General features: G+C 42.1%; 1 protein-coding gene across 12 annotated transcripts; it reads left to right on the forward strand.

Annotated features, from left to right (window-relative positions):
* Positions 1 to 1,329: 1,329 nt before the first annotated feature.
* On the forward strand, positions 1,330 to 18,377 carry LOC130368586 (G2/mitotic-specific cyclin-B2-like). 12 transcript variants are annotated; one of them, XM_056572446.1, is made up of 10 exons: positions 1,434 to 1,455; positions 3,884 to 4,009; positions 4,675 to 4,800; positions 4,895 to 4,993; positions 10,017 to 10,181; positions 13,465 to 13,623; positions 13,783 to 14,019; positions 16,261 to 16,401; positions 16,676 to 16,786; positions 18,148 to 18,377. In XM_056572446.1, the coding sequence occupies exons 2-10, from the start codon at positions 4,007 to 4,009 to the stop codon at positions 18,256 to 18,258; spliced, it is 1,152 nt and encodes a 383-aa protein (XP_056428421.1). In that variant the 5' UTR covers positions 1,434 to 1,455; positions 3,884 to 4,006; the 3' UTR covers positions 18,259 to 18,377. The 12 variants fall into 12 exon arrangements, with proteins under 12 accessions (XP_056428418.1, XP_056428421.1, XP_056428416.1 ...); XM_056572445.1 differs by lacking the exon at positions 1,434 to 1,455 and adding an exon at positions 1,844 to 1,983; XM_056572452.1 differs by lacking the exon at positions 1,434 to 1,455 and adding an exon at positions 1,844 to 1,983 and having other exon boundaries at positions 3,884 to 3,990.
* The last annotated feature ends 2,619 nt before the right edge of the window (positions 18,378 to 20,996 follow it).

Consider the following 20,996-nt stretch of genomic DNA (forward strand, 5'->3'; position numbering starts at 1 on the left):
TGGGGACTACTCTGATGCCTTGACTAACTATGTAGCACATCATTAGTCAAGGCATCAGAGTAGTCCCCAAAAAGGGACAGATCAGACAGTGAGGAAGCAGGACACCGCATTTTCACCGGGGAGGTCCCGAACAGCCTGCAGAGCTAGCTGGGATGACTTTTTTCCTGTTTTAGATGCCGCAATCAACTTTGATTGCGGCATCTAAAGGGTTAATACCGGACATCAGCCCAATCGGCGATGTCTGGCATCATCAGTGGGTCCTGGTAGCTGATAGCGCACTTCGTATAACGGAAGCGGGCAATGGATGTAAATATACATCCATTGTCCTTAAGGAGTTAACGGGGGCCTGAACACTGGGGGAGATTTATCAAAACCTGTTCAGAGGAAAAGTTGCTGAGTTGCCCATAGCAACCAATCAGATTGCTTCTTTCATTTTTGAAAAGCCCTCTGAAAAATAAAAGAAGTGATCTGATTGGTTGCTATGGGCAACTCAGCAATTTTTCCTCTGAACGGGTTTTGATAAATTTCCCCCAATGTAAATGTACCCTTAGGCTAGGTTTCCACACAGGTTTTTTTTCTGGCGTTTTTTTGGAGAACTGCCTCTTTTTTTTAGCTAAAGACAGAAGTGTATTCAAAAGAAATGGGAAATATAAAGAAAGGCCTTATACTTCTTTCCACTAGATCCAAGTCTCACTTCGGCTCAAAAACTGCAGTGGCAGTTTAAAAACAAAAACACCAGATAAAACCTGTGTGGAAACCTAGCCGTAGAGGAACCTTCAGGCTATGTTCACACGGTGGAATGTCCGCATGTAAAATTTGTGTACGGACATTCCACCGTCAGCGGAGAGCCGGCATATTCTGCCAGCGCTCTGCTGATGGTGCAATGTCTGCACAGAAATTTTAGGACCACTCGGAAATGTGACGTCTCATCGATAGCAATGCATTTCCTTACTGGAACCAGAATTTCCGTGGCAGATACATCTGGCGGGGAAATTCTGCAGTGGGAATCAATGAGACTCTGCTGCAGAAATTCCACACATAAATTCCACCATGTGAACATAGCCTTAAACAGTCCAAAGGTGAATTCAAGTCTGGTTGGTAATTATCTAATCATTTGCTAAAGGAGAAAATCCCATGTTTTCTATCATGGAAAAGTAAAAAAAAAATATATAAAAAATTATAACGGGAAAAAAATAACATAGACACTATGGTTACAATATTACAAATTAGTGTAATTATACTTCATGACGTATAAAATGTAAAAATGTGGAAGGTTACCAGTCCCAACCAAACAACATAGCTTTTTAGTAGCAACAGGGTTAAATGCTATCCACCTCCAGCATTGCCTGCGACCAATAGGATCTGGTCTTTAAACGAATAGGGCAGTTTAGCAGTAAGGTCTGGAAGTGACTGCTTAGTGCAGACTTTAGTACAATGGCAGCACAGAAGACTGTGGTGAGTTGGAAATGTAAAACTGATGTTGAGTTTTGCAGATTGAATTCCATTAATTAGGTGCAGTTTTGCAAAGATCTAAAACTTTGTTTAAAGGTTAATATTCATAATTACTCACCCGTTCTCCAATAATATTAGCTCTGACAGAAAGTACAGCTAGGATTGCTGCAGTAGCTGTTTAGTCTGGTCCATGTGTACTTAAAATAGTTTTTTTTTTTTTACTTACAGCAATACAAGTGGTGGGGGAGATTTAGCAAAACCTGTGCAGAGGGAAAACTTGCCCAGTTGCCCATAGCAACCAGATTGCTGCTTTCATTTTTATGAAGGCCTGTGAAAAATGAAAGAAGCGATCTGATTGGTTGCTATGGGCAACTGGGCAAGTTTTCCTCTGCACAGGTTTTGATAAATCTCCCCCAGTGTGTCTGTATATAATACATAATATAATGCCACTTTCACATGGTAGTATTTGGGTCAGTATTTGGTTTCAGTAGTCATATGCAAAAACTTGGGTCCTCAAGAGACACAGAAGAGGTACAAATCTTTCTGCTATAGTTTTTCTTTGTGTAGATTGCACTGCTTGTTTTGGCTTGCTAATACTGATCCAAATAGTACTAGTGGCCTATCTAGGTAAATAGATCACTTATAGGTAAAGTCTAGGTGACATATTTGTGTAAAGCTCTGTTCATACCTGTATGATAAACTATGCTTTGATATTAATACATACCAGTCAGTTATTTAAAAACTTGAGGTCTAAGGGGGAGATTTATCAAAACCTGTCCAGAGAAAAAGCTGAGTTGCCCATAGCAACCAGATCACTTCTTTCATTTTTCAGAGGCCTTTTGAAAAGTGAAAGAAGTGAGCTGATTGGTTGCTATGGGCAACTCAACAGGGCAACAGGTTTTGATAAATCTCCCCCTAAGTTTCTAGACGGCCCCATAGACTTACATTGTAACTCTGCCCAGGTCACGTGACACATAACATAGAAGGTGATAAGTGTGGACTGCTCCCGGCTCATTCTTGTGATTGGTCTGAACACTCTGATTCCAACTGATGTCCTACGACATATCAAATGTTTTTATAAATGATAGGCACCATTTAAAGGAGTTATACAGTACTAAAAAGGTTATCCCCAATCCGCAGGATAGGGGAAAAGTGTCTGGTCGCAGGGGTACAATGGCTGGGACCCCCCGCGATCTACTGTAAGGCCGCCTGCTCTCCCCATGAATGGAAGCATGTTTACCACCACATGAAGCAGTGACCTGCCCCCTCCATGCATCTCTATACCTGAACGTTGTATCTCCAGCTCTCCCATAAAGATGCATGGAGGGAACATGTCAGCCACAGCTTCGTGCCATGGTCAACTTGCTGTGCTCATGCAGAGAGCCAGGGCGCCAGGCGGGAGATTGCGGGGATCTGTCAGATCCTGCGGATAGGGTATACTTTTTATTTATTTTTTATTTTTACTGGACTACCTCTTTAACCTTTAGTACTGTGTTCCAGTGTGTTACTTTATTGTAGATGTGCTGTATTCCTCAGCATGGCACATGGTTTGATGAATATGGTACAGCTGGTGTGCTATGCCAAGTGATTACTGGCAAGTTCTGCAGATAAGTGGAGGCTTCATGGTGCTTTCAACCAGGACAGATCAACTGAGGACCCAGCAGACATTGCCATCATCATCTGCTGCATCAGAATTTCCAAGCTGAATTTAAAACGGAATTCTGCTGGTAAATTCCATAGTGTGAAACTGGCCTGAAGATTCCAGGCAGAATTTCCACATGGATATGTTCAGAGGGTGGAATTTCCGAGTGGATTCGGGCAGAAAAATTCAGCCCACCAAATCAGTTGCAGCAGAGTACCATTGTTTTCAATGGCATTCTACTGCGCTGTGCACATGGCCGAATTTAAGTGGCAGATGTTTCTGCGACAGGAATTCCGAATTTGCTATCTGTCGAAATAATTATGTTCATTCTTTCAGCGGACTACGCTTCAAAATGAATTGCTGTCTATAAAGACGGTTCTAGTGCCGGCGGAACATAATATTTACAGAATGTCTGCCTGTGTATTCGGTCGGATATTCTGCAAATTTTATGCCACGTGAGTAAGGCCTGACTCTGCTTCAAATTAATTGTGTGCCATGGTTTTTACTGGGAGAAATAGAGGAAATTCTGCAGTGTGGATAGTCCCTGGTTTCTTTTTCTATTTGCTATTCCTTCTTTGGCTCATTTCTGCTGCATAAGATCTGCAGCATTTCTGTAAGGCTATGTTGACACAGTGGAATGTGTGTGTGGAATTCCGTATGAATATTCCACACAGACATTCCGCTGCAGAAGAGTCCCATTGATTTTAATTGGATTCTGCTGCTCTGTTTACAAATCCTGATTCCAGTGTCCGCAAAAACATTCAACCTGTTCAATGTTTTTTTTTGCAGATTCCACTTGGAAATGCATTGCTGTCTAAGAAACTGTGCTCTTCTTAGCAGTTCTAGCGATCCGCTGTCTGTGGAACATAGCCTTAAGTGTGTACAGAAAACAGTGGGTAAAAGTCCCCTTATATGGTAAATAAGTTGCACGACTTGTGACTCGCAAGCCACTCCCCATTTCCAATAACTTTGTGTCCGCATTGGTGGGTGAGCTTAAAGGGGTACTTCAGTGTAAAATAAAAAAAATTTAACATCAACTGGTGCCAGAAAGTTAAATAGATTTGTAATTACTTCTATTTAAAAATCTTAATCCTTCCAGTACTTATCAGCTGCTGTATGCTCCACAGGAAGTTGTATTTCTTTCTGGCGTTCTTTTCTGTCTGACCACAGTGCTCTCTGCTGACACCTCTGTCCGTATCAGGAACTGGCAAGAGCAGGAGAGGTTTGCTATGGGGATTTGCTCCTACTCTGGCCAGTTCCTGGACCGAGGTGTCAGCAGACAGCATTGTAGTCAGACAGAAAATAATTCCAAAAAGAAATACAACTTCCTGTGGAACGTACAGCAGCTGATAAGTACTAGAAGGATTAAGACTTTTAAATAGAAGTAATTCTGTTTAACTTTCTGGCACCAGTTGATTTAATTAAAAAAAAATAAAATAGTTTTCCACCGGAGTACCCCTGTAATAAATGTCTAAATGCTTTTCACTGCAGAGCACTAGCATTGATAAATATGCCCCAATGAGTTAACCTGGCTATTAACTGGTCTGTACCTAGAACTTAATGTATCTATCTAATTTCAGCTCTGGGAAACAGACAACACTTTGGTGGGTGGAATAATGATGAAATATAAACTATGCAGCCAAAGACCCCCACTTGAAGACATCCGCAATGGTGCAATGATTCCAGCAAACAGAGCAGCAGTTGTGGTATCTATAACTACCTTCTTCTTGTGTCTCCATATTCTTTGATTTTTACTGCCTTTTCATGAGATTACTCATATGAGTTAATTTTTTTTAACAGAACTGTAAGATGTCCAAACCTGTTAAAACCATAAAGCAAGAAGCCACCGAAAGAAATGTGCTAGAAAAAGTAATATGGACAGCTGAGGCAACGCTTCAGGTATTTGTACTTTGTTTGCACAATGGGGGAGATTTATCAAAACTTGTGCAAAGGAAAAGTTGCCCAGTTGCCCATAGCAACCAATCAGATCCCTTCTTTCATTTTGCAGAGGCCTTGTTAAAAATGAAAGCAGCGATCTGATTGGTTGCCATGGGCAACTGGTCAACTTTTCCTTTTGCACAGGTTTTGATAAATATCCCCCAATGTCTTCAGGGGTTTGTACTTTGCACAATGGCCCTCATTTACTTAGAAAATCGGGTTGTAAGTCTATGTTGCTTTCTTACCCGACTGCTTTTTTTTCCCCTGGTATTTATTATTATGTCGCATCCTGATTGTCGCACGTGGGTTTTGTAGGTTTTGGTTTCCAACTCCTCTGAGTTGTCGGGAAAAAATCCACAACAATTCAACAAATTCGGGTTGGAAACCTTTTATAAATATGTGGGAAAGCTCAGAAATGTCGGGTTACGCCCCTTTTTCGGGTTTGGGAGAATCCACATCGGGTCCGTCGGGAAAAAATGTTGCATCGTGTCGCAGACTGGCGCACGATGTCTGCGACATGTCGCAGACAAAGATGCGCCAAAAAAAACAGACAAAAGAGGTCGGGTTTAGAATAGTAAATGAGGGCCAATGTCTTCAGGGATTTGAAAGGTGTGGATAAACATGGGCAACTGTATAAGGGCTTATTCACACTTCTGTAGTGTGGAGTCATATTCTTTCCATTGTTATGCATTGAAAAAAAAATGGTGACAATGCATATAAATGGTTTTATACTTATTTTTGTATTTTGGATCTGTATTGGTATGCTTTTTAACCCAAAGAAGTCAATGCATTGAATGTAATATTTTTACAAACTTTATGGCCCAGATTTATCAAACTTTGTGAGAGAAAAGAGAGATTTTCCGAAGCAACCAATCACAGCTCAGCTAACAAGCTCTGGTAAAGTGAAAGCTGAGCTGTGATAGGTTGCTGTGGGAAAATTACTTTATTTTTTTCTCTCACACAGTTTGATAAATCTGGGCCTACGTGTCCCTTTTTATAAACAAAAAAAGAATGGCACTGCGTAATGTATGTTGGCAATATAATGTAGTGGCCCAGTACAGGAGTTGTTACCCCGTACCCTTGCTGCCCTGTCAGGCAGCCTACCTGCAGTGTCCCCTGGCCCCCCCCCCCCCCCTTGCATCTCTTCTACTGTAATTGTATATTATCCCCAATGTTATGTACATAAGAATGTTGTATCTTTAACCTCTTAAGGATGCAGGGTGTACCTGTACGCCCTGCGCCTGGTCCCGGTATGTAACGGGGGGGGGGGGGGGGGTCACGCTGTGACCCTGTGTTTATAGCGGGTGGGTCCCGATAGATAATGAAAGCCTGGAACCTGGGCTAAAAGCCTGTGGCCTCGATCATTGTGCCGCTCACTATTAACCCTTTAGACACGGCATTCAAAGTTGATCGCCGCGTCTAAAGTAACAAAAATACACTCCCAGCAGCTCAGTCAGGCTGATCAAGACCATCGCGGTGAAATCGCGATCTCCGATCAGCTAGAACGCGAGCGGAGGGTGCCTTACCTGCCTCCGTTGCTTCCGATCAGCGATTGATTGCTCCAAGCATGAAATCCAGGCCGACCGCCGATAACACTGATCATCTCCATGTTAATGCATGGGGGAGATCTGTGTATAAGATCAGAATGTGCAGTGCTATAGCCACTAGAGGGGGCTAAAACACTGTTAAAAAAAAAATAAAAAAGATAAAATAAAAAGTGAATAAAGATCTTTTAACCCCTTCCCTAATAAAAAAAGAATTGCCCCCCTTTTCCCATTAAAAAAAAAAGTGTAAATAAACATATTTAGTATCACCGCGTGCAGAAATTTCCGAACTATAAAAATATATAGTTAATTAAATCAATGGCGTACGCGCAAAAAAATTCCAAAGTCCAAAATAGCGTATTTTTGGTCACTTTTTATATCATGAAAAAAATAATGAAAAGCGATCAAATAGTCCGATCAATACAAAAAGGGTATTTATTACGGTGCAAAAAATGAGCCCTCATACCGGCCCGTACGCGGAAAAATAAAAAAAGTTATAGGGGTCAGAAGATGACAATTTTAAATGTATAAATGTTCCTGCATGTAGTTATGATTTTTTTCAGAAGTAATACAAAATCAACCTATATAAGTAGGGTATCATTTTAACCGTATAGACCTACAGAATAAAGATAAGGGGTAATTTTTATCGAAGAATGCACTGCGTAGAAGCGGAAGCCCCCACAAATTTACAAAATGGCATTTTTTCTTCAGTTTTGTCCCACAATTATTATTATTTTTTTTTTGTTTCGCCATGGATTTTTGGTAAAATGACTCACTGCGAAGTAGAATTGGTATCACAAAAAATAAGCCATTTTATGGAATTTTAGGTGCAAAATTTAAAGCGTTATGATCTTCAGAAGGTGATGAGGAAAAAATTTACATGCAAAAACAGAAAACCCTGAGTCCTTAAAGGAGTTAACATGTGATCACCAGTTGTCATGTGATTGTTACCCAGGAGGTATCAGAGTCTCCCCCATAAAAGCCCTGGAAGGAGTCTCTTCTCTCTCTCTCTTAGTTCCTGAGTCTTTGCTGAGGTGCAGTCGAGCCTAAGAGTGTGTCTGGAGTCATAGGAGGCCTCAAGTCAAGTCTGCAGCCACAAGTCTACAAGTAAGCTAAAGTCACAGCTTAGTCTGTCTCCAGTCAAGTCAGTCACTGTCATCTATTGTCAAGTCAACGTGGCCTGCACTAAATTGTCCAAAACCACTGCAAGTCCCAGCAAACCCTTAAGGTCTCTGAGGTCACTGGTCACCTCTGTGGGCCCAGCTACACTGTATAGACTGTACCATCTGTCACTCAGTAAAGCTACCGTTGTCCGTAACTTGGCATCAGAGTCATTATTGCCCCCGTGCCTAGCCCAGGATCCAGTAGTATACCTTCAGGTGGTATTGAGGATAAACCACGCCCTGGCATCACGAATACAAGTGGTTAATGCCATCTGCCCCTAGGGTAATTCCATCTGCCCTGCATCACACCCCATACCACAATAACAATAATCCTCTATGATAACACATAAACTACATCTCGAGCAGGAACAGCAATAGTACACAGTAATGTTAATGACAGTCAAGGAATTGGTATTTTTGAAAACAGAAGTGTGAATTAAGCCCTAATCTGAAATTGACTCTCATCGCAAAAAAAAAACAAACAAAAAAATCTCCAGAAGTGGTTTGTTTTTTCCCCACAAAAAATGTGGGGAATCCACACTAATGTTAAATTCACACCGCGGAATTCCGCAGTAATTCTGTAGTGTGAAAGTACCCTTAGGAGACCCTGCTCTGAGTGGCACCATGCCCCCTTCTTTAAATATGCAGATCACCCCACCCGCTACAGTCACTGCACTGAAGATATCACACAAAATCAAGGTTCCCGCCTCTCTAACAGATTGCCTTGATAGTCAGAGGGGACTACAAAACCCTATAAAATAGAAATGGGGGCCAATTGTCATGCTGTAAAACCGGTATGTGATCAGTTCCCCCTAAGCTATGTACAGGTTAATGCCACTTTTTTTGTGACCACAGGTCCTCTTTTAAAGGGAACCTATCATCAGATTTTATCATATAAAAACACATGGCAACGTGTTATATATGGCACAATATTCTTTCTCACCATGCCCGGGAGACGTTCCTTCCGGCATCGATGGTGAGGATATTTAGTTTAAAAGGTGTCTCCTGCTTGCCTGTAATTAGTCCCCAGGGTGGGAGTCATGCTCTACTAGTCACATCTGCTCAAACTGTTGCGCTGAGGGTGGGATGAGGGCAGATGGAATTACCCTAGGGGCAGATGGCATTAACCCCTTCTTTTCGTGATGCCAGGGCATGGTTTATCCTCTACACCACCCAAAGGAATACCGCTCGATCATGGGCTAGGCACGGGGGGGTGGGGGGGGGGGGGTGTATAATGACCCTGACGCCAAGTTACGGAACAACGGCAGCTTTACTGGGTCAGACAGGTGTAACAGTCTATACAGCTTGGCAGGGCCCAAGGAGGAGTGACTTCAGAGACCTTAGGGCTTACTGGGACAATTTGCTGCTTGAGCCACACTGACTGAAGACAGATTGCCTTGGACTGTCTTGACTATGGCAGACTATGACTGATTTCACCTCTTCTGTAGCTTTCCAGGCTTTGACTTGACCTGTGGGGTACTGGACTTTAGGATCCGTGGCTGCGTGGTAGACTTTAGGCCTCTTTAGGACTCCAGACACACACCTAGGACTTGACCTTACTTCATCTCAGCAAAGACTTGGAGCAAGAGCGTGAAGAGACTCCACCCAGGGCTTATACGGGGGAGACTCTGGTGGGGTCCCATAGGTCACCCCTAGGTCTAGGTCACATGGTCACTGGTACCTCACTGGGTTACAATCACATGACAACAGGTCTTAAAAGCATAACACATTTTATATACGATACTCTATATAAACAAGCATAGAAGCGGATATAAAAGAACAGGGGTGGGGCGGCGCCCAGGGGTCACTGTATGGGGGGTGCAACTCCTGTACTGGGTCACCACACTGTATTCACGCCTCCTTCAGCTTGATTGATAGCCCACATTTACAGTAGGCTATCTTCCTCTGTTTGTACCACTAGGCTTCACTAAGGCCTACCTACCATCTCAGCTAGGGGGAGGTTTTGTCGGTGTAAACCCACTTTTACTCTCAACTGGGCTTCACTCACTGTTACTACGGTTGTACTTACTATGCTTAAAACACAGGCTACACTACAGGCATAACATTCAAGGCCAATATAGAAGTCTGCTGGGCAACAAAATCCCACTATAGCTGTTTACCCTGGCTCACTAGAACTAGGGATGTCCCCTCGTCTCCAAATTTGAGTAAATGATAGCCTACCATGTCTTTGCTCTTAGAACTTTAGTATCTTCTGCATGATGATGATTTGTTGTTTGCTGTTTATATAGTACAAATATGCCTAATGTCTTCTTGAAGGTCCCTTTTAAATCAGATATAACAATGAGGGATGAAGATGATCTCTGCCATGCATTTTCTGAGATTCTAAATAACATAAAAGATATAGATGCTGAAGATGCTGACAATCCACAGATGTGCAGTGACTATGTGAAAGAAGTCTATGCTTACCTGAGACAGTTAGAGGTTTGTAATGTGGATTTCTTATTATATTCGTTAGGTGATTGTTGCTATCTTACAGCCAGCACCCTTCACATGATCATGGCATGTAAAGGGTGACCCTGACAGGTGCGACACCTGTCAGGGTCCTGGTTGGAACCTCTGCAACGCAAATGTGAGATGCCCATGGGTAGCCATGGCAGCTGGAGGCCTGATAAAGGCCTCCATGCTTGCCTTGTAGACTCTACTAATACAGTAGGCCTCAGGCAGACTAGCAAAGCACTAATTCCTTACAATGATGAATGCAATGAAATGCAATGTAATGATTAGTTTTAAAATTGCCCTAGATGGAGTTAAATAGGTACTGTCAGCTTCAAAAATGTTTTATATGTTGTACATCTTGGCAAAACATTAACCTTTCTAATATACTTCATGAGAAAATGTCATTTTCTTTATTATAGAAATCATGGCTTTGTCCAAGCTGTAGCACAGGCCTGGACACATTCTAGTAAGTGGGGGTGGGCTAGCACTCATCTGTGTCTCCTAGGACTCCTCTGTGCTCTAACCTGTCCTATTAGACTGGAGAGAGCATAAAGGCTAACCCATCCTCACTTACTGGAATGTGTCCATGTCTGTGCCTCAGCTTGGACAAAGCCATGATTTTATAAGCCATGATTTCTATAAAAAGGAAATTTTCTTATGAAGTATAATAAAAAGGTTAATGTTTTGCCAAGATGTACAACACAAAAAACGTTTTTGTATCTGATAGTGCCCATTTAAGTGTTTAAAAAAAAAAAAAAAAAAAAAAATTATCCCCTTTTCTATTTGTCAAAAAATGTAAAGGGTAACTCTCATTAAAATTAACTTTTGATATTGCACTCCTTATGGTAGAGAAAAAATATTTCTAATATACCTTGTTTAAAAAAAAAATAGTTTTCTATGTTTTATTTGTGCTTAAAAAAGCTCAAGAGCACATTTTCCCCCATCTTATACACAGACTTAGGACCAAAGCCCAAACACAGAAAGTGCAGTCTGGAGGGCGGAGGGGGGGGGGGGGGTGTCCAGCCTCATCCAATCATAGCTCCTCGCACACTTAACTGCCATATGCTGTTCGTTGGACAAACCCCCCTCAGCACTCCAGGCTGCACTTCCTGTGTTTGGGCTTCGGTCCTAAGTCTGTGTATGAGATGGGGGAAAATGTGCTCTTGAGCTTTTTTTAAGCACAAATAAAACTTTTAACCAAAGTATGTTAGAAATATTTTTTTATTTACCATAAGGAGTGCATTAGCAAAAAAAATTGTGCCCATTTAAATAAAAAAGTAAACTTATTTGGCATTGCTATGTGCTGAAAAGTCTGAACTAATAAAATATAATAATGTTGTTGCATAGTTACACTGGTACTCCAACATGGGATACAAAAACATTTTGTATAATGCTGCAAAAGCATATAGCATTACCTACCAGTCTGCCTCAAAAATCTACATACACTACCCAAAAAAATTAAGGGAACACGAAGATAACACATCCTAGATCTGAATGAATGAACTAATCATATAAAATACTTTTGTCTTTACATAGTTGAATGTGCTGACAACAAAATCACACAAAAATGATCAATGGAAATCAAATTTATCAACCTATGGAGGTCTGGATATGAAGTCACACTCAAAATCAATGTGGAAAACCACACTACAGGCTGATCCAACTTTGATGTAATGTCCTTAAAACAAGTAAAAATGAGGCTCAGTAGTGTGTGTGGCCTCCACGTGCCCGTATGACCTCCCTACAACGCCTGGGCATGCTCCTGATGAGGTGGTCTCCTGAGGGATGTCCTCCCAGACCTGGACTAAAGCATCCGCCAACTCCTGGACAGTCTGTGGTGCAACGTGGTGTTGGTGGATGGAGCAAGACATGATGTCCCAGATGTTTTTAATCGGATTCAGGTCTGGGGAACAGGCGGGCCAGTCCATAGCATCAATGCCTTCCTCTTACAGGAACTGCTGACATACTCCAGCCACATGAGGTCTAGCACTGTCTTGCATTAGGAGGAACCCAGGGCCAACCGCACCAGCATATGGTCTCACAAGAGGTCTGAGGAGCTCATCTCGGTACCTAATGGCAGTCAGGCTACCTCTGGCAAGCACATGGAGGGCTGTGTGGCCCCCCAAAGAAATGCCACCCCACACCATTACTGACCCACCACCAAATCGGTCATGCTGGAGGATGTTGCAGGCAGCAGAACGTTTTCCATGGCGTCTCCAGACTCTGTCACATGTGCTCAGTGTGAACCTGCTTTCATCTGTGAAGAGCCCAGGGCACCAGTGACGAATTTGGCAATCTTGGTGTTCTCTGGGAAATGCCAAACGTCCTGTACAGTGTTGGGCTGTAAGCACAACCCCCACCTGTGGACGTCTGGCCCTCATACCGCATGGAGTCTGTTTCTGACTGTTTGCGTGGACACATGCACATTTGTGGCCTGCTGGAGGTCATTTTGCAGAGCTCTGGCAGTGCTCCTCCTTGCACAAAGGCGGAGGTAGCAGTCCTGCTGCTGGGTTGTTGCCCTGCTACGGCCTCCTCCATGCCTTCTGATGTACTGGCCTGTCTCCTGGTAGCGCCTCCATGCTCTGGACACTATGATGACAGACACAGCAAACCTTCTTGCCACAGCTTGCATTGAAGTGCCATCCTGGATGAGCTGCACTACCTGAGCCATTTGTGTGGGTTGTAGACTCAGTCTCATGCTACCGCTAGAGTGAAAGCGCCGCCAGCATTCAAAAGTGACCAAAACATCAGCCAGGAAGCATAGGAACTGAGAAGTGGTCTGTGGTCACCACATGCAGAACCACACCTTTATTGGAGGTGTCTTGCTAATTGCCTATAATTTCCACCTGTTGTCTGTTCCATTTGCACAGCAGCATGTGAAATTGATTGTCAATCAGTGTTTCTTCCTGAGTGGACAGTGTGATTTCACAGAAGTGGGATTGACTTAGAGTTACATTGTGTTGTTTAAGTGTTCCCTTTATTTTTTTGAGCAGTGCATTTTGTTGGATATAGTTCTCTCACTTACCATGTCCTCTCACTACTTCTTGGTTAAGGAGTTGCTCAGTACTACAATTCACAGAATGCATTGCTTTCCCTCAGCTCTTCAAAACAGTCTTCTCACACTGCCTTCCCAGCACTAGGAAAAGAGGGCCCCTATCTTTAGACTGCCCATGAAAATAGATGGCAGGCGATCTATGTTTCTTGGAAATGCACATATTGTGAATAGAATGAGACCTGCATCATATATCTTATTTTTGTTTAAATTCAGGTTAAACAGTCTATTCGTCCAAATTATCTGCAAGGAATGGAGGTGAATTCACGTATGAGAGCCATCCTCATAGACTGGTTAATGCAAGTCCACTCCAAATTCAAGCTACTCCAAGAGACTCTCTACATGGCAGTTGCAATATTGGACCGCTTTCTACAAGTAGCATTCTTTTCTTTTCTTTTTTTTTTATATTAAATATACTTGTGTACTATTATGTGTTTTTGTCATACATCTATGAGTTGTTGTAGTGGGTGTGTAAGAAATATCATTACACTAGGAGGAAACGCATTTACTAATAGTGTTTACAATTGCCTTAAGGTTCATCCTGTCCAGAAGAATAAGCTTCAGTTGGTGGGAGTTTCATCACTCTTTGTGGCATCAAAATATGAAGAAATGTATTATCCAGAGATTGCAGATTTTGTCTATATAACAGACAATACCTATTCCAAAGCTGAGATTCGACATATGGAGAGAACAATTCTTGCTAAACTGAGATTTGACCTGGGAAGACCATCACCTCTTCACTTCCTTCGCAGAGCCTTAAGGTGTTGCCATGTATGTTGCTTTGATGATATGAAAAATCTAAAAGGGGTTGTGTAGTGAAAACTATCTTATCCTCTATCCACAGGATAGGGGATAAGTAGCTGTTCGCAGAGATGTAATAACTTGCCCCCCCCCATAATGTTATTTATTTTGTTTATTTTGCAGCCAAACGTGGACAAACCTTGTCACAAACTTATTGAGACAAATTTACTAACTCTGTACAAGAGAAATAACCCTTTTTTTTAAATTTATTTTTCAAAAAAAGGAAATGTGGTTAAACGAACAGCAGGTGAATCAGGCAAAAACAAGTGAACAGTGAAAGTCTCATAGTAAATGTCCTGAATAATCTCTACACATATGAGCAGAGAGGTATTATAGGCCTCATGCAAGCTTCTGTGCATTTTGGCTCGTAATAAGATGGGCAACATTGATCCATATTTCAGCTGCTTTTAGATTTTGTATAATGGATCAAGTTTTACTTGACAATTCAGGGGGCTGATTACATATGGCATCCAATGAAACAATGCTTCTTGAATTATGTGAAACCAATACAGAAATACTAATATTTGCACATAGGAATATGTGCATGGCACTGGTGTCACCTGTTGTGGAGGAAAAAGAATTGCATGCTAAATACGCTTATGTGACACAGGCCTTAAGTATACCCTACAGGGGGGCTCCCCTTTTAAAAAAAAAATTATTATTTTTTAATTTGATTAAGTGCCGAGCTGTGATTGGTTGTGATGGGCAAAACCAGACAGTTTTGGTTTCCTGAAGCCCTTTAGACATGCCTAACAAATTTTAGTAGTCACTAGAGACCATGGCTGGCATTTATCATTGTCTGTACAATGCACGGTTTTTGAGTATACGCATGATATTGAGTGAGTTTTATCAACTGCGCCTTTTGTTAACTGGTGCAAAAAAGGCGCAAACACCAGATTGCCGGCAAAAATGTACACCATGGGCTGGGTGGCGTTCAGGATGCTTGCTTTCTGTCACAAAGAGTCTTTCAAACTCAGTTGGTGGCCTTAATTTCTTAGGAACATAGGGACCAAGCAACACCGTATAAAAAACACACAGTGATTGAGCAACAACAAGGGCCATGCAATAAAAAATGGGAACATTTACACACACAATAAAATCGACTTTAAAAAACAAACTCCACAATTCAAGATAAACTTACCTCATCCACAATAATTTCCGTCTCCCGTTCCGAAAAATTAAGTTTCTTAGCATCACGGCGACGACCACTTGCTCCCACAGACACAGGATCAGGGGTTTCCTCACTGACATCCACTTCACAGGTAACCTCCCCTACACTGGCCCATACTCTGGGGGTAACTCGTTAGACCAGGGGAAGAAAGGGTGAGCTCGTTTCTAGAATGACATAAGTGGGAGGATGGCATTACTGCTCTCTGGCTTTACCCCACACTCCAAAACACTCTCCCGTCTAATTCACCAACTCAGAAGCTGGTCAGACACACACACACACTGAAGCGTGTATTAGAAAAGTGTGAGGTAGAGTTTTGTGTGGAAGTACCAGACTGCACCAAATTTATCAATAAGCTTGCGTCTTTTTGATAAATTTCCATGGTTCATGTTGGAGACGGAACACGTGGGGTCTAATTAACCAGGGATAACCTTACTCTTCATGCCACTTGCACTTCATATGGACGGGCATACACGGTGATTTGCTAGTGTGCACATAGTAATTACATGATAGCGTGCGATTGCCAGTTAGTTTACAATTGATAGTGCAAGCTTTCTCTATTGGGATGTTATACCATGTCACTTTATTGTGATTTCGGTTTTATAGACTTATATTTATTGTCTTGATTATATTACTTGTGGCATTGAGATTTGTGCTGTTATTCATTTATCATTTGATATTATTGTGGCTGGGTTTCTCTCTTCCCTTTTTAGTGGGTCATTCACCCAACATGGGGTGGACGAAGTTGGATTACATTCCTCCATCCATAATTTATGGAATTTTTGTTTTTAAATGTCTGTACACTTCTTTCTCCCTTGCATGTTGTTATTTTTGTATGACACATGTGATTTATGGAATCTTTGGTGTGCAGCACCATATAGTTTCTAGCTTTTTTCCTTTTTTGGTTTAGTTTTTGATAAATTTGGCACAACCACGTGAAAAGCCCGGGGAAAAAAGAAGTGTAAAAAAAAAATTTCAGTAAACTAACAATGATAAATGCCAGCCAATATATCGGAAGTATAAATGTTTGTTTTGTTTTTTAGACAAAGGAAGAGCAATACCTTCTTGCTAAATATTTAATGGAACTCACCTTAATGGACTATGACATGGTCCACTATCAGCCATCCATCATTGCAGCTGCATCCCTGTGCTTGACACAAAAAGTTCTTAATTGGGGTTCTTGGGTAAGTTAGAAGTATTTAGATTTGCCTGCACTCTTGAAAATTTTGGTATTGTACTCCATCTTAGTAGGCCCAATGACCTTTTATCCTTCATGTATTCATGGTAATTTGCTGATAATGGGCAAAAAAAAAAAAAAAAAACAAAAAAAAAAAACAGATATGGAATATCCCTTCGTCCTGTTGTACTGCTATATAAATAAATATCCCTTCCAAAGTATCTGTTGTACTGCTATATAAATGTTATTTACTAGTTATGAATATCTCTTTGCTTTTACAGGATGACACGATCCAGCATTACACTTGCTACACTGAAGAAAATCTTCTTCCAGTTATGCAGCACATAGCAAAGAATGTAGTTATGGTCAATAACAACATGACAAAATTTGCTGTAAGTATTTAATAAAGTTTTCCGTTTACAAGGGTTGTCCCACCTCGCTCTTTCAGTTTTCTGGCCTGCTCCTGCTTGTTTGCGGCCACAGGAGATGGTAAGAAGAGCCGTAAGCAACTGAAGCGGGGAAGTTAAGCAATTTGAATATAATGGGAATTAAACAAATGATGTAGCTCCGTGAGCTATGCTGTTTACGTTACTCCCTGAGGTATGTAAACAGTGTAGCTTGTGGGGTTACGCTATTTGCGCAACCACCATTAACATCAAAAGGAGTTACACGAATTGCATAACTTCCCCGCTTTTGGCTGTTTTCGGCACTGCGGCTGCAGACAGGCAGGAACAGGCCAGAAAACTGAAACAGTGAGGTGGGACAACCCTTTAAAATATGTTTAAAGAACTTCAGAAAATGTCTTAAACCTTACGCGCTCTACTTGCCTACCAGGAAAATGTTGTCGGTACAATAAGAGCATGGTTGTAATGTTGATGGATAAAAAGTGTGTTTTCTTTAATTTTAGGTAGCAAAAGAATTTTACCATTGTCTTTCCAACCTATTTTGCTTTTAGGGTGCGTTCACATGTACAGGATGTGCTGCATATCTGCAGCAGATCCTGTACTTGTGAACGTATCCTTAAAGATCTGTACTAAATGTGCAAAACTCATTTATCATAGATTTTGCTAGGCAACAATGAACTACTCCACAGGCAGGGATGAATTGTCACCTTATTAGCAGCAAGTGCTAAATGACCAACAGGTAAACAGCCAACGATGAGTGGATAAAACAAAGGTATCCCATGTAAATAGACTATTTGACTTTTGGAAAATGTCTTATTTGTGCCCAGTTGGTGAATTCCAGGTTATGGTGCACTGTATACTAGTTTAAAGAGCACTGCACTAGTAAGTTTGCCTCTCGACTTGAAGGTATTGTTTTAAAAAAGTTGTCTAGTGTCATCTAATATGTATTTATGGAATAATCGCTAGCCACGGTGGTGTCCCGGCCAGTGATTGGCTGAGTGGTAATATGACAGATTGGGCCTAAGCCGCGGTTATCTTCCTTGTACCTAGGCCCAATATGTCATACTGCCACTCAGCAAATCCCTGGCCGGGGCAAGACACCTCTGTGGCCAGCAATTAGCTGAGCTGCAACATAACGTGTGGGGGCCCAGAAGCAGGAAGAGGACTGCAGCAGGGACCAGAGCAGGACACTGGAGGCACTGCAAGAGTGCTGGAGGTGGATAACCCTTTCAAGGTGGCAATACACATATATAATATTTTTTGTTCCTTGGTGATAGCCTAAGTGGAATATCTAATTAGCAAGATTATGGTTTATAGCTATAACCTTGTGTAAATGTTTTCTTTTTCAGTATGTTAAGAACAAATTTTCAAGCAGAAAACTAAATCGGATCAGTACCATCTCTCAGCTGAACTCTCCAATCTTAAAACGTTTTGCTGCTCCTCTAATATCTGCTATATAGTGGCTAGATGGAAGCAATTTGTGGTGTTGTGTTTAAACGTTATAACAATTTGTATATAGCTGTTTCAGTGTTGGTTCATATGTTACACATTCCTTATTAAAATAAAATATTTTGAATTATGAAGTGTGTGTATACTTTTTCTACAAAATGATCAATAAATGCATATTTCTGTAATTGCTGTATCATGCAAATATTCTGTGAATTGCCACGTTCTCGGCATGTTTCATCTTTTTATGTATGTTATACTTTTTCATATAAATATGTAGCTATGACATATAGCTGCACTACACAGAGAAGTTCACAGGTTTGCCTTCAGGATTTGGGGTATCCCCCTCCCACAATAATATTCGCATAGCAGTATAAAGTCTCCTTATTTTATTTTTTTGGTGGCAGCCTGCACTTTTATTTATTCTGCAACATCTGAACATCTGTTGCTCCATCTTCCATACTTGATAATATTTAAAAATCCAATACTGGGACATTTTAAGACCCACCCTCAGACCACACAATTTGTGTAGGGTTTGCATGGCCCCTATGCATTTTGTGATCCAGTTTGTAAGATTTTCTCTCCCAAATCATGACTGTTGGTGAGTATACATCTGCCAATGTTGCAGTGGCCAGCTAGGTCTGACCTGAGGATCAGACACAGTGGACAGTCTCCAAACAACCTGAACAGTGGTGGATCAGAATGGCTTGCTTTTTCCGGCTGCTTGCATTATACTTAACCCCTTAAGGACTCAGCCCATTTTGGCCTTAAGGACTCAGACAATTTAATTTTTACGTTTTAATTTTTTCCTCCTCGCCTTCTAAAAATCATAACTCTTTTATATTTTCATCCACAGTATGAGGGCTTGTTTTTTGTGCGACCAGTTGTCCTTTGTAATGACATAACTCATTATATCATAAAATGTATGGCGCAACCAAAAAACACTTTTTGTGGGGAAATTAAAACGAAAAACGCAATTTTGCTAATTTTGGAAGGTTTTGTTTTCACGCCATACAATTTATGGTAAAAATGACATGTGTTCTTTATTATGAGGGTCAATACGATTAAAATGATACCCATTATTATATATTTTTATATTATTGTTGCGCTTAAAAAAAATCACAAACTTTTTAACTAAATTAGTACGTTTATAATCCCTTTATTTTGACCTCTAACTTTTTTATTTTTCCGTATAAGCGGCGGTATGGGGGCTCATTTTTTGCGCCATGATCTGTACTTTTTTTTTGATACCACATTTTCATATAAAAAACTTTTAATACATTTTTTATAATTTTTTTTTTAATAAAATGTATTAAAAAAGTAGGAATTTTGGACTTTTTTTTTTTTTTTCGTTCAGGCCGTTCACCGTACGGGGTAATTAACATTTTATTTTAATAGTTCGGACATTTACGCACGCGGTGATACCAAATATGTCTATAAAAAATGTTTTTTACGCTTTTTGGGGGTAAAATAGGAAAAAACGGACGTTTTACTTTTTTATTGGGGGAGGGGATTTTTCACTTTTACATTTTTTTTTACACTTGAATAGTCCCCATAGGGGACTATTCATAGGTATACCATGATTGCTAATACTGATCTGTTGTATCGGTGATCTTCTGCTCTGGTCTGCTCGATCACAGACCAGAGCAGGAGACGCCGGGAGCCGGACGGAGGAAGGAGAGGGGACCTCCGTCCGGCGTTCTGAATGATCAGATCCCCGCAGCAGCGCTGCGGGCGATCCGATCGTTCATTTAAATCGCGAACTGCCGCAGATGCCGGGATCTGTATTGATCCCGGCACTTAAGGTTAATGGCGGACGCCCGCGAGATCGCGGGTGTCGGCCATTGCCGGCGGGTCCCTGGCTGCGATCAGCAGCCGGGATCAGCCGCGCATGACACGGGCATCGCTCCGATGCCCGCGGTTATGCACAGGGCGTAAATGTACGTCCTGGTGCGTTAAGTACCACCTCACCAGGACGTACATTTACGTCCTGCGTCCTTAAAGGGGTAGTCCAGTGGTGAAAAACGTATCCCCTATCCTAAGGATAGGGGATAAGTTTGAGATCGCGGGGGGTCCGACCGCTGGGGCCCCCTGCGATCTCTCTGTACGGGGCCCCGGCTCTCCGCCGAGATAGCGGGTGTCGACCCCCGCACGAGGCGGCGGTCGACACGCCCCCTCAATACATCTCTATGGCAGAGCCGGAGATTGCCGAAGGCAGCGCTTCGGCTCTGCCATAGAGTTGTATTGAGGGGGCGTGTCGGCCGCCGCCTCGTGCGGAGGTCGACACGCCCCCTTCCCGCGGGCTGTCGGGGCTCCGTACAGGAGATCGCAGGGGGCCCCAGCGGTCGGACCCCCCGCGATCTGCAACTTATCCCCTATCCTTAGGATAGGGGATAAGTTGCTCACCACTGAATCACCACTGGACTACTCCTTTAAGGGGTTAAAGGACAACTGCATAAGTATTTGATCGTGGGGGGTCTGACCACTGGGACCCCCGCAATCTCCTGAACGGGGCCCCCGCATTAGCTCTCATTGAGAGAGCTAATGCTTGTAGCGTCGACCTAGAGAGGTCGACGGTACGCCCCTTCACATACAGTTCTATGGGAGAGGCGGGGAGGCACGAACGCTGCCTCCCCACCTCTCTCATAGAACTATATGGAGGAGGCGTGTTTGCTGCAACGTCATGCTGCGGCCAGCACGCCTCCTGCAGGGTAGAGCCGCAGCAGAGCCTTGGCCCCATGCAGGAGATGGT

This window comes from Hyla sarda, chromosome 4 (genome assembly GCF_029499605.1).
Source record: "Hyla sarda isolate aHylSar1 chromosome 4, aHylSar1.hap1, whole genome shotgun sequence".
Classification (NCBI taxonomy): Eukaryota; Metazoa; Chordata; class Amphibia; order Anura; family Hylidae; genus Hyla; species Hyla sarda.